Source organism: Anolis sagrei, chromosome 3 (genome assembly GCF_037176765.1).
Source record: "Anolis sagrei isolate rAnoSag1 chromosome 3, rAnoSag1.mat, whole genome shotgun sequence".
Taxonomy (NCBI): Eukaryota; Metazoa; Chordata; class Lepidosauria; order Squamata; family Dactyloidae; genus Anolis; species Anolis sagrei.
In genome coordinates this window covers 218,835,006-218,851,993 of record NC_090023.1, presented here as the reverse complement: position 1 = coordinate 218,851,993, position 16,988 = coordinate 218,835,006, and the positions used below count along the sequence as shown (strand labels likewise).

General features: G+C 40.6%; 2 protein-coding genes across 2 annotated transcripts in view; both read right to left on the bottom strand.

Annotated features, from left to right (window-relative positions):
- ABCC2 (ATP binding cassette subfamily C member 2) overlaps window positions 1–1,366 on the bottom strand; it is a 53,685-nt gene extending 52,319 nt beyond the window's left edge. The window contains exon 1 of the mRNA XM_060768185.2: window positions 1,269–1,366. Within this exon, the coding sequence (XP_060624168.2) occupies window positions 1,269–1,313 (45 nt within the window). The 5' untranslated portion in view covers window positions 1,314–1,366. The remainder of the gene's footprint in view (window positions 1–1,268) is intronic.
- A 6,993-nt stretch (window positions 1,367–8,359) lies between these two features.
- The window catches only part of CUTC (cutC copper transporter), a 12,526-nt gene continuing 3,897 nt past the window's right edge, over window positions 8,360–16,988 (bottom strand). The window contains exons 3-9 of the mRNA XM_060768187.2: window positions 16,444–16,503; window positions 15,593–15,802; window positions 13,876–13,911; window positions 12,916–13,049; window positions 12,211–12,238; window positions 10,341–10,446; window positions 8,360–8,785 (exon numbers count right to left, since the gene is read on the bottom strand). Coding sequence (XP_060624170.2) covers window positions 8,674–8,785; window positions 10,341–10,446; window positions 12,211–12,238; window positions 12,916–13,049; window positions 13,876–13,911; window positions 15,593–15,802; window positions 16,444–16,503 — 686 coding nt within the window. The 3' untranslated portion in view covers window positions 8,360–8,673. The remainder of the gene's footprint in view (window positions 8,786–10,340; window positions 10,447–12,210; window positions 12,239–12,915; window positions 13,050–13,875; window positions 13,912–15,592; window positions 15,803–16,443; window positions 16,504–16,988) is intronic.

The following is a 16,988-nucleotide window of genomic DNA, read 5'->3' as shown; positions in this document are numbered from 1 at the left end:
CACAATGAGTTAAACCTTTGTGCCGGCTGAAGTGCTGACCTGAAGACTTGAAGGTCGGCAGTTCGAATCTGTGAGATAGGGTGAGCTCCCATCTGTCAGCCCCAGCTTCCCATGCGGGGACATGGGAGAGGATGATAACACATCCGGGCATCTCCTGGGCAACATCCATGCAGACAGCCAATTCTCTCACACCAGAAGCGACTTGCAATATATTATTTGGTTGCTTCTGACACAATAAAAATGCATTGATAGTCTGGATTTTACGGCAGTGTAGGAAAGCCCTCAGATAAAAAGAATGTGTTTTTTTGATCACAGTTACCCCACTTTCATATTGATCCTTCAGTCTCCCAGCACTCATGAAAATGAAAAAAAAAAACACACTACTGTTCAAGTAAATATGGAATTCTGATATATCATGTAGCTCATTCTAGGTGGAACCATGTCTTCTCTTTCTGTTTTTGAAAAAGTTACTAGTTGCATGTTCTCCACGCATGTTCTGAAGCTCCCCTATCCAATAAAGCAGCGGAAAAGATATTAATGAGAACCAAGGGGGAGCTTTCCAAGGAGAAAAGAACTCTGAGATTATTCATAATAGGTAGTATAATGAGAGGTATAGCATTCCCAAAGCTTAGTATATCTTTGAAACAACAGCATTCAATGAGGATAGCTTATTAATCTTACAACCACAATCACACTGAATTTGCTGTGTGTGTTCAAGGCAATGACACATATACACAGCTGTCCCAAATCCTCATCAAACAGCCACAACACTGGCTGTACGGCATACTCCCATCGTTCAAGACAGATGTCTGCAACCTCTTGGAGTGTCACAGTGTCGCCGTCGTCATAATTAGCTCTGTTGGAAACGGAAGCCCCTTCCACACAGCTGAATAAAATCCCATATTATCTGCTTTGAATTGGAATATATGGCAGTGTGGACTCAGATAAAAGGTAAAGATTTCCCCCTGACATTACGTCCAATCGTGTCTGACTCTGGGGGTTGCTGCTCATCTCCATTTCTAAGCCGAAGATCCGGTGTTGTCCGTAGACACCTCCAAGGTCATGTGGCCGGCATGACTGTGAGGAGCGCTGTTACCTTCCTGCCAGAGCGGTACCTATTGATCTACTCACATTTGCATGTTTTCGAACTGCTAGGTTGATCGGTTCAGAGCAGATATTGTGGGATTTTCTGCCTTGATATTCTGGGTTATATGGCTGTGCGGAAGGACCCTGAGTAACAGATTTGGGTAGAAGAGGCTGCTACTTACCCAGAAAACAGAGCCACAGAACTCCCCCAAGGCTGTCATCGCCATGGCGAGGCTCTCTCTTCTCTTGTCCTTGTCCAACTGATTTATCAATCCCAGGAAGCTGAACAGGGCAAAAGTCCCACATGCTCAACAGAGGGGCCTTTGGAACAATCACACAGTGACAGGACATTAATCGTTAACTCCAGATGCATGTTTAGCCTCATGAATCAGATTTGTGAAACTTGAATATAGTAGTCTGGAGCAGGATTTTAGAAGATATAAAATGAAATGGACTCAGTGCAGAGCATTATGTCGTCTTGGATTTTAAAAGTCTCAAGATGTAACTGACCTCAGTCTAGCAGATAAATAATTCCACTTTTCCAGAGGTGATATAAGAGAAAACTGCTCTTATACTTATCAAGATGATAAACACTGCTTGTTTTCCACATCGGATAATTTCACATACCGGTCTCATCTTCAGTGTTATCTAGGACAGACCCAACTTAGGTATGGAAGTTTACTACCTGTTCATTTTTTGTTCCAAAGGGATTCTGAAATGACACTGCTCAGTTACAGATGGGGCGAAATCCAGTTATCCCAGCCAGGCAGTTTGTCTCTGTATGTTCATTGTTTTGTTGTTTATTTGTTCAGTCACTTCTGACTTTTCGTGACCTCATGGACCAGCCCACACCAGAGCTCCCTGTCAGCCATCACCACCCCCAGCTCCTTCAAGATCAAGTCAGTCACTTCAAGGATACCATCCATCCATCTTGCCCTTGGTCGGCCCCTCTTCCTTTTTCCTTCCATTTCCCCCAGCATTATTATCTTCCCCAAGCTTTTCTGCCTTCTCATGATGTGGCCAAAGTACTTCATCTTTGCCTCTAATATTCTTCCCTCCAGTGAGCAGTGGGGCTTTATTACTTGGAGGATGGACTGGTTTGATCTTCTCACAGTCCAAGGGACTCTCAGAATTTTCCTCTAGCACCTCAGTTCAAAAGCGTCTATCTTCCTTCGCTCACCCTTCCATATGGTCCAGCTCTCACATCCGTAGGTTACTATGAGGAATACCATAGCTTTAACTATGCAGATCTTCATTGGCAGTGTGATGTCTCTACTCTTATTTTATTGAGATTGGTCATTGCTCTCCTCCCAAGAAGTAAACATTTTCTGATTTCCTGGCTGAAGTCTGCATCTGCAGTAATCTTTGTGCCCAGAAATACAAAGTCTGTCACTGTCTCCACGTTTTCTCCCTCTTTTGCCAGATATCAATCAGTATGGTTGCCATAATCTTGGGTTTTTTTATGTTTAACTGTAACCCAGCTTTTGCACTTTTTCCCTTCACCTTGGTTAGAAGACTCCTTGGCTCCTCCTCACTTTCAGCCATCAAAGCAGTATCATCAGCATATCTAAGGTTGTTCTGCATACAAGTTAAATAGGTAGGGTGAACGTATACAGCTCAGCCCTGCCATTCTCCTTTCCCCATCTTGAACCAGTCTGTTGTTACATGGTCTGTTCTTACTGTTGCTACTTGGTTGCTGTATGTTCATAGCACAGCCAAACAAGCATCAACAAGTACCTTAATGTCACAATATCCAGTTTCACAGGCTGGTTCTATACTGGATGATGTAAAAAATACATAAATCAATTGAATTATTAATTACGTTGGAAATGTACTAACCAAAAGGGGCAAATTAATTGTTTTTAATCTTTTTTTTCATGTCAGGAGCGACTTGAGAAATTGCAAGTTGCTTCTGATGTGACAGAATTTGCCGTCTGCAAGGACGTTGCCCAGGGGACGCCCAGATGTTTTACCATCTTGTGGGTGGCTTCTCTCTGACAGACGCTCCCCGGATTCAAACCACCAACTTTTCAGTCAGCAGCCCTGCCAGTACAAGGGAGGGTTTAACCCATTGAGCCACCGGGGACTCCGTTTTTTAACTAAAGTGATTGACTGGGGGAATTTCAGTACAAATTCAGAAATAATTAAAATTGGTTTATTTTCCAAACCCTAGTTTATTTGGGGTTCTGCAAAACAAGCGTGTGGTGTTTGTTTTTTTTATCCCATTAGGGTTTGTTAATTGCAAGATATAGGTCGCAAAACCAAGCCATTTACTAAAGAGTAGTTCCAGTGGGATGATTTAAAAAGGCTTTTGAAGTGGTTGATTCCCTCTACTTTATTTCTAATATTAGTAAATGATCCATATCTCTCATGTCAAACATTCCTGTGAATGTTTAAAATCCAAGTGAACCTCAAAAAAAGTCCAGAAAAAAGAAAGTAATTCCAGGAAATGATTTCCACTACTTTACAAATCACTTTTTATAATAAATATATTCAAATGTAATGCATCACAAAAATCCAGTTCTACAAACTGAAGAATGTTTCAAGTTTTGCCAAGCTAAGGTAAATATTCACTGATGAATGAACATGTTGAGATATGTTTCATTTCAGGTACCCTGAACTACAATGAGGAATTTTGGCAGATTTTATTTGTTAAAACCTAGCAGACAGATATGAATTGAAAAGCTAGTGTACAAATTTGATTTTGAAATGTATTTATCTGATGTAAAAAAAAATGTTATATTGGACTGGCATATTTAGATACAAATCCCTATGTAGCTATGAAACTCAATCAGGGACTCACTATTTCTCAGTTTAATTGGCTCTCTGGAATATTGTGACAATAAAATGTAAACAACAGCCACATGTGCCACCTTGAACTCAGTGGAGGAAATTTATTTATTATTTATTTACTCTATTTGTATCATGCCTTTCTCTACCCCGAAGGGGACTCAAGGCGGCTTTACATATGGCAACCTTTGGACAACAAACAGAATACACTTAAGCTAAAACTGAAATTAAAAATAAAATTAAATGCACATTAAAACATATAAAACATTGCATTCACTATTAAAATCACACCATCCTCAATCATAATTCAGGGCCGTTCCAAAGATCAATTGCACATATTTCAATGCTATTATTCAATATCGTTAATCTCCAAAGGCTTGATCCCAGAGCCAGGTTTTCACTTTCCTTCTGAAGACCAGGAGGGAGGGAGCTGCTCTAATATCACTGGAGAGGGAATTCAACAGCTGAGGGGCCACCATGGAGAAGGCCCTGTCTCTTGTTCCCACCAATCGCGCCTGTGATGGAGGCAGGACCAAAAGCAGGGCCTCCCCATGATGGTTCATAGAGGGAGATACATCCGGACAGGTAAGCTGGGCCGGAATAGTTTAGGGCTCTATAGGCTAAAGCCAGCACTTTGAATTGTGCTTGGTAGCAGACTGGAAGTCAGTGGAGCTGATGTAACAAAAGGGTTAGATGCTCCCTGTACGCCACTCTGGTGATCGGCCTGGCTGCTGTCCATTGTAAGCTTCTGAACAGTATTTAAAGGCAACCCTGCATAGAGCGCGTTGCAGTAATCTTGGGATGTAACTAGAGCATGGACTACCGTGGCCAAATCTGACCTCCCAAGGTACAAGCACAGCTAGTGCACAAGTTTTAATTGTGCGAATGCTCAAAATTCCCAAAGTAAGGAGTCTAATCTTTAGTAGAGATAGTTTGGTAGCTGGTGGTACCTTTTGCATCCAGATGGTCCTTCTGTATTCAGCACTGAACTCTGCAGAAAAACAAGTCCCAGGAAACTGAATTGTGAAGCTCTTAAACTATGTATGTATGTATTACTTTAATTGGCATTCAGATGAGGAAAAGCAATCTAAAGATCGGGAGAATTTAAGAAAATGAAATTATATAGGCAAGAAAAAGAGAAAGCAAGAGAAACAGGTGGAGAGAGGTGGATGAGAAACTGGGTTTTCAGAATTCTTGCAATTGTTTCTTTCTCTCCAAAGCTCAAAATATGGACAGGGATGTGGTAAAGCATGGATGAAATTTATCATCTTCCTGGCATTAAGGTTTTTATGGTAGTCATGTTATTCCTGCTGTTGAGTTGTAGTCCAGTGCTCACGCCACTCTACCATGCTGGTTTGTTGTAGTAATGTAACATAGTATAAATGTCAGTTTAAAAGTGACATGAAAATTAGGAGAAAGCACAGACATCGAACTATACCTGTCCGGACATATCTCCCTCTATGAACCATCTCAGAGGCTAACATCTTCTTGGGACACCATGCTCCCAGTTCCACCTTCTTCGCAGGCGCGACTGGTGGGGACAAGAGACAGGACCTTCTCTGTGGTGGCCCCTTGTCTATGGAATACCTTCCCCAACGAAATTAGATTAGCGCCCTCCCTCTTGGACTTCAGAAAAAAAAGCAAAAACATGGCTGTGGAACCAAGCATTTGGGCAGTAAGCAGGACAAGAAATGAACATGGATTATGTACAATTGTTATTTGATACTGGAACGCCCTGAACCATGCTTCTGGATTGTGTGTTTTTATGTTAGGTTTCATGTTTTGTAAGGCATTGAATTTTGTCATGAATATGTTGGAAACAGCTGAGTCCCCCCAGGGGTGAGGAAAGCGGTATATAAATGAACAAATAAATAATAAATAAATTTCTGCAGAATTATGCTCTGCGAGCAATGACATAGGATCTTAACACATATGTTAACCTTTTTCTGCTAACTTTCTGAACTCTAGAAGTCATAAATTTTAATTGGGAAGGAGTGGATTGCAAAATGTTAATTCCAGGGCTGACCACATCAACCAGGGTGGAAGTTAAGGAGATACTTCGCAAGATTAAAATCTTCACCTATCCCCGACTGTTAATAATAATATGATCCACAATATTTTCTTCCTTCCTCCCACACAGACTGCTTTGAATCATGCTAAATTATCCAAGAGATATTTTGCTGTCTCATGCTTTATACAATCAGAAAATTCACAACAAGCTCAGATTCATTCTTGACAAAAGGGTCCAATGTCCATAGGACAGGCAATTTAAATCTGTTTTGGTTAATTATTAGATAGTAAATGAAATATTGGCATCTTGTATAAATGTTCCTATACTTTAGGGCAGCATTACACATGAAATCAAATCACATAACCCCAGGAAAGAGAAAAACAGGGGCAGGAGAGTTCAAGTCTTGCAGTGAGACAAAGAACATGCACTTGACTTTTCCATGACACAAGAATTCCTTTGCAAAGGCTGCGTGAATGCCAGGTTACCATAGCAAAATTGATTTTTCAAAAGATCTACTTAATGAGTGGTGGCAAACCTTTTAGGCCCTTTCCACACAGCTGAAAAAAAAACCCCACATTATCTGCTTTGAACTGAAATATATGGCAGATATCCTAGTTCAAAGCAGACACTGTCAGATTTTCTGCCTTGATATTCTGGGTTATATGGATGTGTGGAAGGACCCTTTGAGACCAAGTGCCCAAACCATGATCCAAAAGCTGACGGGGGGAGGGGGGACTGTGTGCGTGCCAGGAGCACTCTGTGACTCTTCTTGCCATAGGTTCACCACCACTGTACTAAATGAATGACAGAAATGCTTGAAAGCTCCCTAAAGCATCTGGTTGACCACCGTGTGAACAAAATAATGGACCACATTGGTTTTAATTCTCATCCAGCACAACTATTTTTATCTCTTATAGTATAAAAATTAAGACTGCAGACCAATGTGACTGGTGAGATCCATGCTGTTGGAGAAGTAAGTCTGCTTTGTCTTTTAGTCCAGCCTTTATCAAGGCTTTCTAAAATCCATAGACAGATTCTTTAAATTTTGGATTAAAACTTTAAGTATGTTTGTCACCTCATTAACACAGTAGCTATCATCACCACTGATTATCACACAGCCTTCCCCATGAGTTTCAACAACTTCACTGATTTCACTCAGACCCAAAGCACAAAGGTTTCCTGCACTTCTCTGGCCTTTCTTTGGTCCTCACACTATTGTTCTTGGAAAATACTAACACAACCTGCCCCTTGATTGTCATATGTTATTATTGGTGCTATATACAATGTTGGTACTTTATCTGCATCAGCTAGCAAACTATTTCCCATTCAAAGTGCTTGTTCATTTGTTTTTTGAAGCTTTACAATTTAGGAATAAATCGTGTGGCAAGATTGTCTCCTTTTGTACTTCCAGATCAACACCCTATATCTGAGGACCTGCCCCATGGCTCTCAGGTAAACAAAGAAAGGTGAATGACTACAACAGACAAGGCTTTTTAACTCATGGCTTTCCAACTGTGGGACATCCTGTTCAGAGACTCACCTTGTGCATGTGTTTTTAGCTCCAGGAGAATATCTTTTTATTTCCAGGAGCATTTTGAAAAATTGTTTTAGTGCCTTTAGACCTTTGCACTGCTTTTATCATTTTGCTGTAGGTTTTATCTCATGTTGTTTTATCTGTGATGCCTCACTTTTCCTTTGTCTTCACTATTTATTTGTATATTACCAAGAGAACTACAATTATTGGGTGATTTAAAATAAAGAAAAAGTATATTTTTACAAAATGGAAGCATAGGAAAAAATGCTTTCAGAGCAATCTCCCCTGCATTTCTCTCACTGTGCAATCATACAACTTAGTACCTGATAACTCCGAAGTCCCTAAATGATTGAATTCCGGAATCAGATACATAATATTGTACTGTTGTCCCATGTGATCATATGCCTGCCATAGATGCAGGCGAAACATCAGGAGAGAATGTTTCTGGAACATGGCCATATAACCAAAAAAACTTACAACAACCCAGTGATTCCGGCCATGAAAGCCTTCGACAATATATTAACATATCGTACGCTGTCCAATCTCCATAAGATTAGATCTACATGTTGCAGGATCCTTTTGAGCAATCCCCAGCTTGATCCCAGTGCTTTGAAGAGGCAAAATGCTCCATTCCAGTTCAACTAGATCAGTGGTTCTCAACCTGTGAGTCCCCAGATGTTTTGGGCTTCAATTCCCAGAAATCCTAACAGCTGTAAACTGGCTATCTATCTTTTCTACGTATATATCTTATTTTATCATCTATCTCTCAGCTTGTGTGGGAGATACTGGTAATAGTCATCCACCCTCATCCCTGCTGCCCACCTGGAAAAAACACGTACCTGAGACCCTGCCCAAGCTGGGTACTGCCCTGGCCCAATTCTTTCCAAAGATCAACACCTCTTTCCATAGCCTCTCTGTGAAGAAAACCTACAGTGACATGGAGCAGCATCAGGGTTTATTGGAGAAGTGACAGTCACAGGGAGTGTTGCCCAAGCTCAAGGGCTCCTTTAGCTATGCGCCCACCCACCCACACAGTTTATTCCCCACAGACAAATGGCATTACAATAGGTAAGGAAGAAACTCTGTGGAGTAAGACTACAAAATGGGAATAGGAATAAAAACAACCACAGGCTCCTTCATTTGATTGACCCCACATCCATTATGTGCTGGCAAGGAAGCTGTCAAAATGTCTGTGCCTAGTAACTGAGCAAGTCCCAGTGTGTCAGGTCTTCCTCTTCCACAGGATCTTCTTCTACAGGATATTCTTTGCAATTGCATTCAGGGTCCTCACTTTGGCCACATCTGCCACCTTGATGGAATATTCAGGTGTAGAGAGGTAGGCCCCCATAGTAACGCTGGGGTTTCTAAAAGTAAATCAGCAAGTCATTAGTTACTGTCTAGAATAGGAGAGGGAACACAAGGAGGGGTAGAAAATCATTTCAAAGTCCTCTTGACCCATGCAGGCGAAACACTTGTTATTGTTATGAATGCATACAACCAGTTTCCATACATCTTACACTATATGTTATGTTATATTACATTGTGCTTTTAAGGTATTGTATATTAAGTGGTATTATTTCTTATGTTTTAAGTTCACTGAGTTAATTCTTTTTTTATTGTTATAAGTTATATTGAGTTTATTTCACTCTATGTTTTGTTTTGATTGTCTATTTGGTTTTGGCATTGAATGTTTGCCATTTTGTTATTCCTAAAAAGCACCCTAAGTCCCTTTGGGGACAGAGTTTAAATATAAATAAAGTTTTTTATATTATTATTATTTCCTGAAACAAACACTGATATTTTGATTACCACTGGTGACTTTTTCTGTGATGTTTTGTATGTTTGGGGGGAAGCCTGTTCCCCACAAACCAATTTTTTGCAGAAAATGGCAATTTGGGTCATCCCCCCCCCCCCCCCCTTCTGATCTCAAGGATGCAGGGTAGTGGACCTCAACTCCAAATGCCACAATGTGCAATCTGCTCTAGAATACAGATAGAGACAGCAGATACCATTATACCTATATCTACGACATCCTATTTTTGACAATATACAAAATACATCAGTACAAAATATGTTATTATGACTACAGTGGGACCTCAGTATCTGCTGGTGTTTTGTTTGATAAGTCCCACTGAATTTGATACGCCCCATTTTAATCTGCAGCTATCACTATGTTTTATTAAGTATTTTATTTAATTTTGTAGAGGTTTTATATGCTGTTTATGTATATTTGTTTTATCTTAATTGAAATTGTTATTGTTTTATAAATGTTTATGTATTTTGCTGTATTTTGTATATTCTGCTGCACTACTATGTACTTTTGTAAGCCACCCAAGTCCCTTTTGGGAGATGGTGGCGGGATATAAATAAAGCTATTTTTATTGTTGTTGTTGTTGTTGTTGTTGTTTCCAGAACCCTCCATGGGTATCTAAGTCTGTGAATGCTAAAATCACATTATATAAAATGGCATAGAAAAATGGTAACATTCATATAAAATGGCAAAAAACTTAAACAAATGAGACAAAAGAGAATCTGGAGGTATGTGAAATACTGAGAGCTATATCAGGGTGCTCAGTGCATGGCAAAATTAAAGTTTGCGTTTTGTATTGTTTTATTGGTTTTTTCCCCAAATATTTCTGAGTTATGGTTGAATCTGTGGATGGGGAAATTGTACATATGGAGGACTGGTATTACTGAGGCATCAGAGATGACAAATACTGCCATTTGAATGCTATTTCACTCTAAGCATCTGAAGTAGGAGCCACTGGCAGGCTTTAGTTCCAGATAGAATTGGCTCTCAGGTGCCAATATTCCTAATGTTTTTTACTGGTCAACCATTCTGAACAATAGAGTTGCATTGAGAGGTATGGAAAGGGCTTGGGCTTCTCAGCCAGTCAGAGGAAAATCTGAATTAGTTACCTGAACTTCATGTTTGAGTCCTTAGCAGAACGCGCTGAGCAGTGAAACTCTGAAGCCCCAGAGCCTTCGAGGATTCTCTGCAGGTTTCTCTCTGTTATGCCTCCACCTGGTGGAGAGAATATCCATTGCTCAACCAAAAATATGGAGTGAAATAATAATTAAAGATATAAACGCGAGCCCGATCTCTGAAGATATTACAGGAAAAAGGAAATGACTTGCTCTGAGCTTGGGGTGAGGAAACTATAGCCTATGGACTAAATGTGACCCCCAACTACTATTTTGCATGTTCCCAAACCACCTAATTCTACTTCAAGGCAAAAAACCCACAGCTGAACACTCCACTTAGAGTAATAATTTCCTTTTATATTACTTCCACACCCAATCCCCAAACAACCCCCCCAAAACAAAACTGAATATTAACATGAAACACCTCCTGTGGGCAGGGGAGTCTTGTTATTTCCAAGAGTATTTTCAGAAACAAAAATGGCTCATGTGATAGATGTTATAAGTGGTGTATAGGCAGGTTGGTGTAGAGGCAGATCAGCAACTTAATGCCACAAGGCATCCAGGGTAACGCAAGGCAAGGCCACCTCAACACAGGCTTGCCTCATGCTAACCAAAGTTGGAGGAATAGTTGAGCCAGTTACAAAACAGACAGGGATGGCAGTCCCCTTCTCCTCAACCCTCTGTGTCACAATAATATCCAGCCTTGACATGGGCCCTTGCATGCCATGATGTCACCCACAGTGCACTGGGGGGAGAGGTCCCCCTTCTTTCCCCTAACCTGATGCCCAGTGCCCTGGCTGATATGACAGCAGACAGGTAGGACTTGCATCACAACTGGAACCGCCACTAGGGGGAGGGAGGAACAGGATAGTTAGGGTGGCCACCTCTGTAGCAGCTGGGAGAGTCCCGGTGTTAACTATATCCAGGGCCAATTTGGCATTGGGCACACTGGGTCAACTGTTGGGTATGAGTTAGCGTCGATTTAGCTGGAGCAACAGCTGAACTGCAAGTAGGCTGAGGATCCACACTATTCTGTAAGATTTTGAGGTATGGTAATTCCAGAATTTGTTGCCTACTACAGAAATTTATTTAATACCACTATACTCTACTTAGCAAATCAAACACATACTACAAAAATACTGTCTCTAGTGTTCTCAAAAAGAAATTAAATTCTGTATTGGCACTTAGACTGGGCCCATAACCCTTTTTGTTAGGGAAAACTACCCTAAATAAAGCAGAGCATTCAAAAACAAACAGGATACAAAAAGCTGAGCTCATTAGTGAGCAAAGAGTGAAATGCCACGTGACGTGGCTATAAAGGATTTAAAGCGTAGGAGGCCAACATGCAGTCCAATCTTTTAAAAAATCACAAAAGGTTTATTTACAATAATAAGAAATAACTGCATTTCTTAATAGTAAAGAACTGGGTCTGAGCTACTCGTAACACTCATCTCTTCTAAGTTTTCAAGAGAGGGAAAAACTCATTCACTACATCTCTCCTGACACACAAGCAGATCTCAAAGCACAAAGCACACACTCTCCATACTAAAGTATAAGAAGGCAGAAGGCAGATTCAAAAAGCTTGCAGAAGAAAGTATCCATTTTAAACAACCAATAAGAATGAGTGAGTAACAGAGAGAAGAGAAGAAATTAGATACATTCCAACTGTCATATAAAAGACATGGGCGAAGGTAATCCCTTAGTCCATACTAAGCTAACTAAACTGTTCCTCATTGAGGACTTGAGACTTGGGCAGTGTGGGGCTGAATCCCAACACTTATCACCTACGAAAATTGGGGTATCTAGTAATATAGTGGGGGTGCCTGGCCTACACCAACTAGTGGTATTTGCAAAAGAGTCTTACCTGGCATTACAACAATCCTGCCCTTAGCCTAAAAAGGAAGAGAAAAGCAGGTTAGTGATTTTTCTTCTTAGAGAAAACACAATGTGTAAATAGGACAGCTAACTTATTTAGAAAGATACTGTATTTATTATCAGTAGAATTTAATTTTCAATTCTTGAAATGCTCTTTTCTAGAGGTTTGCTCTACATCAAACCCATACTGAGACTTTATGTATTCCTACAGTAAGGTAAACAACCTTCCAAAAGTTCATTATCACTGTCTCTAGCAGTTCAACTGCTTCACATTTACCAACATGAGACAGTGACAGAGAGGTGAAGGAATTTTAAGTAACTTCATCCCCTTTATGTTAATCTTTTCAGCTCTGGTACATTCTACTGGAAACATTATGTGCATATTTACAATACATGTATTTTGTACCTTGCTGACAAGAACAGAGGTATTTTGTTACCACATCCTTTAATGTGATATCAAAATGAGGTGTGATATCAGATACTGCAATGCATAGGTTCTGTTTATTTAGCTGGAAAGCCAGACGGCACCATTCATCAGTAAGATAACTTCATCATTTTGAAGATGATGACTGAGACCTATTCGCTTTTTTTCCTGGCTCCCATTATGCACTGCATGTTCTTTAGTCAGCAATCTTTAAAAAATCCAGGCAAAAGCATCAGCCATATTACAAAGTAAGGACAGATGACATCTCACCTGATCTGTTAGCCGTTTTATCAAGGGCAGTCCCTCCAAAGCAGAGCTGTCACAGCCACTAGTCAACACTCGTTCAAAACCCAATGATATCAGTGTTTCCAGGGCTACCATCGGATCATAGACCATGTCAAAAGCTGCAGGGAAAAATGTACTATGTCAGACTAATGTCAGAGCTTCTAGAACAGCGTTTCTCAACCCGGGGGTTGGGACACCTGGGAGGGGGTCACGAGGCGGGTGTCAGAGGAGTCAGTATTTTCTGTTGGTCATGGGGGTTCTGTGTGGGAAGTTGACCCAATTCTATTGTTAGTGGGGTCCAGAATGCTCTTTGATTGTAGGTGAACTATAAATCTCAACAACTGCAACTCCCAAATGTCAAGATCTATTTTCCCCAAACTCCACCAGTGTTCACATTTGAGCATATTGAGTATCCATGCCAAGTTTGGTCCAGATCAATCATTATTTGAGTCCATAGTGCTACAACTCCAAAACTCAAGATCAATGCCCACCAAACCCTTCCAGTATTTTCTGTTGGCCATGGGAATTCTGTGTGTCAAGTTTGGTTCAATTCCATTCTTGGTGGAGTTCAGAATGCTCTTTGATTGTAGGTTAACTATAAACCCCAGCAACTACAACTCCCAAACAACAATATCACCCCCCCCCCCCCAACTTCACCAGTATTCAAATTTGGGATTATCGGGTATTTGTGCCAAATATTTATGCCAAATTTGGTCCAGCTTAGGAAAAGGGTTAGCGGCTATATGAAATTCCCCATGAGACATTGGTTTTGCCTTCAGAGATTTAGCCTCTACTGGACCACAATTCCCAGGTGACAGCACTGTGGTGTGCAGTGTTCAACTTTAATCATCATAGTGCCTGACAGGCTATTCTAATGGGCTTGAGCCTTCACAGTACAAGGAAAAGCCCAGCTTCTATTCCCCACTCCAAGTCCCAAAACCTCACCTCTGTGGAAAGTGACTGGTAAAGGACGTGAAGCAGCTGGAAAAAAAAACAGAACAGATGTTTAGGACATATTTGCTTAAGGACAAACACTTCCTTTTCCAGAAAAGGGAACAATTATACTACTGACCCTGGAAAGAGAGGAACAACCTCCTCATACACTTCAGCACTTGCCAGAACAGTCATCTCCAACTCTTGTTTTCATAATATGGGATTCATCCTCAATTTGCATCAGCTGCCATTTAAAACACCTCCTCATGGCAACCTGCCTGAACATTAAGGGCCCTTCCACAAAGCCATATAATCAGAATATCATGGCAGATAATCCACAATATGTGCCTTGAACTGGATTATCTGAGCCCACACTACCATATAATCAAGTTCAATGTAGATTTTATACAGCTGTATGGAAGGGCCTAACATTTTCTTAAGACGAGGTCCTTCTCTCTGTATCACCAGAAGGAGATGTAAATTATATAACTCAAAAGAAACAATGTATGTGTTATGGCACACTGGTTTTGAAATCCATGGTCTAAGAAAGTAGAATTACAATAATCTTAGAGTTAGTTTAAGACATTTTTTAACAATCAAGGAAATGTTAAATTATTGTATTCCTCAAGCTCATGGTATTTCTTCACTACAAACAAGGTAGGAAAGGCTGCAGTAGTTTGATTTTGCCTGAGCCTAGAGGGAAGGAAAACATCTCTTCCTCCCTCCCCTTGCTGAGCTAACTGAGTGCAAACTATCTGTACATATTGAACAAAGTTTGTAGCAAGCTGAAGAGAAAGAAGGAATGTGGGAGGAGAAAAGAGAGGATGTGATGTGCATTGTAACCATCAATTTGACCTTTGCTGGTCTATATATCACCCTGAATCCATTCATGTGAAGGGCAATTGAACAATTACACTTGAAATGTAATAAAATGGCTAGCATTCCCTAGCTAGCACTGACATGTTTCATGATTGTCTTTCCACGGCCTCTTCTACACTGCCATATAAAATCCAGATTATCTGCTTTGAACTGGATTATATGGCAGTGTAGAAGTGGCCCTAGTTCAGTGGTTCTCATCCTGTGGGTCCCCAGGTGTTTTGGCCTACAACTCCCAGAAATCCCAGTTCACCAGCTATTAGGATTTCTGGGAGTTGAAGGCCAAAACATCTGAGGACCCACAGGTTGAGAACCACTGCCCAAGTTAAAGGCATTTTATTTTAGAGCAAACAGCAACAGAGTTGTGCAAGCTCATGGGAAATCAGACATTAAGCAGACACTTTTTTCTCTGAAGGTTTGAGATGAGAAAAAGCAGAAAAAGATATTCCGACAAACGCTTTTTTCCCTCATAAAGAATGACTTGCAATTGGAAAATGGGCCCAAAATTTTAATGTGAGAAATTACACCTCCAAATGTTGATGAATTACCTTCCTCATCATTCTTCACCACTGATTAGGTTAACTGAAAGTGATGGAATTGTAGTCTAACAACATCTGGAAGACAAAGGATTTCATGGCCCTACAGCACAACACAACTGGGAACACTGAGGCAAACTCTTAACAAACAACTAGTTCTTTGGGGACATGGGATTTTGCCTCCTTCTCAAAAGAAATAATTTGCCCTCTTTGCTGCTAATATGCATCTGACCCTTGGAATTATATACTGACAGCATCCTACAATAATGGTCACAATCAATCATCAAATAAACCTCATGAAAAGCAAGGCATTTCACCCAGCAGTGCTGTGCAGAGCTCTGTGTCCACACGCCCATCCTCAGTCAAGGCTCCAAACACCAGCCCATCTGCCCCATGTTGCTTGGCAAGTCGAATGTCAGCTTTCATCACCTCCACTTCCCGATCAGAATAGAGGAAGTCCCCTCCACGGGGACGTATTAGCACACACGCTGGCACCCGTATACACTGTTTCACCACTTGTAGAAACCCTGCATGCAGAAAAAGATATGGACAGATGGTATCAGTTAAGAGCTTGTTGTTACATTAAGTTTGCCTTTATTTATATTAATTTGCTTTTAATTATTGTAGCTCAATATTAATATGAAGTCAATACAGAGTATATGGTGTGTTATAATATGAGATATAGTATTAGTTAGGCTCACTTTTAATACCGTAATAACTCTCAACCAACCAGAAACTATATTTAACCAGCATCTACAAGTCCCCATGGCTGCCAGTTAACTGTGAGTCTACTGTGTTTGACATTTTTTCTTCTCACATCCCCTAGAACCAATCTAAACCTCTCAGGCTGCAAGTAGGACTGATGAGCTATTTTTTGCCCACAAGCCATCACAAATATTTCCGAACTGCCTGAATATGCAGAAAGGGTGCTCCTAGAGAAAGGAATATGTAACAGGATAACAAAATGACAACTTTCTTGATAAAAAGCTCAGAAGAGTGCATTTGTTCTATCCCAATAGGCAGAACACCAAGTTCTTCTTGCCTGTACCAGCAGCAGAAGTTCTAAGAGGAAAGTCAAGTATACCAAATCTTTACAGTGTTTTTATTATTACATACTGCAGAGTGTCAGTGAGTTGCATCTTAGCCTGTGCCAATAGTGGCAACTCACCTATACTAGGCGTGGTTCCTCCTTCCATCAGATTGGCACACAATTCAAGGCGGCCAGCACCTGCATCAGGGTCACAATTAAAGCCTCTGGTTATCAATGGAGAGCAATATTTTAATAGGGATGCTGAGAATAAAGCACAGAATCAATGTGGTCTTTGTTCTAATAAACATATAGAAATATTAGACATTTCTGAGCCATCATCTGTGAATAATGACAGTGTGTATATCTTTATATGTTTGAACCACAAAGGTTCCTATATGGCTTGTTAGATCTGGAACGACTTAAGAATGAGAGGGAAAGAGCCAGCTGCAACCAAAAGATGCCTCTAAAGGGTTGCAATGGAGAACTTATATAAGCTGGGTGTGGTCAGTATCTGAGGGACAAAGAAAGTACTCCTTTGTGTTTCAGTTCCAGACTCAGTGACGAATCCAGGAGAGCTCCAAGGCTGCTAATCTGTGATTTCAGGGGGAGTGTGATCCCATCCAGTGCAACCCTATACCCTGTTTGGCTTTTCGACTGTGCCTCTGTCTTGTCTGGATTCAATT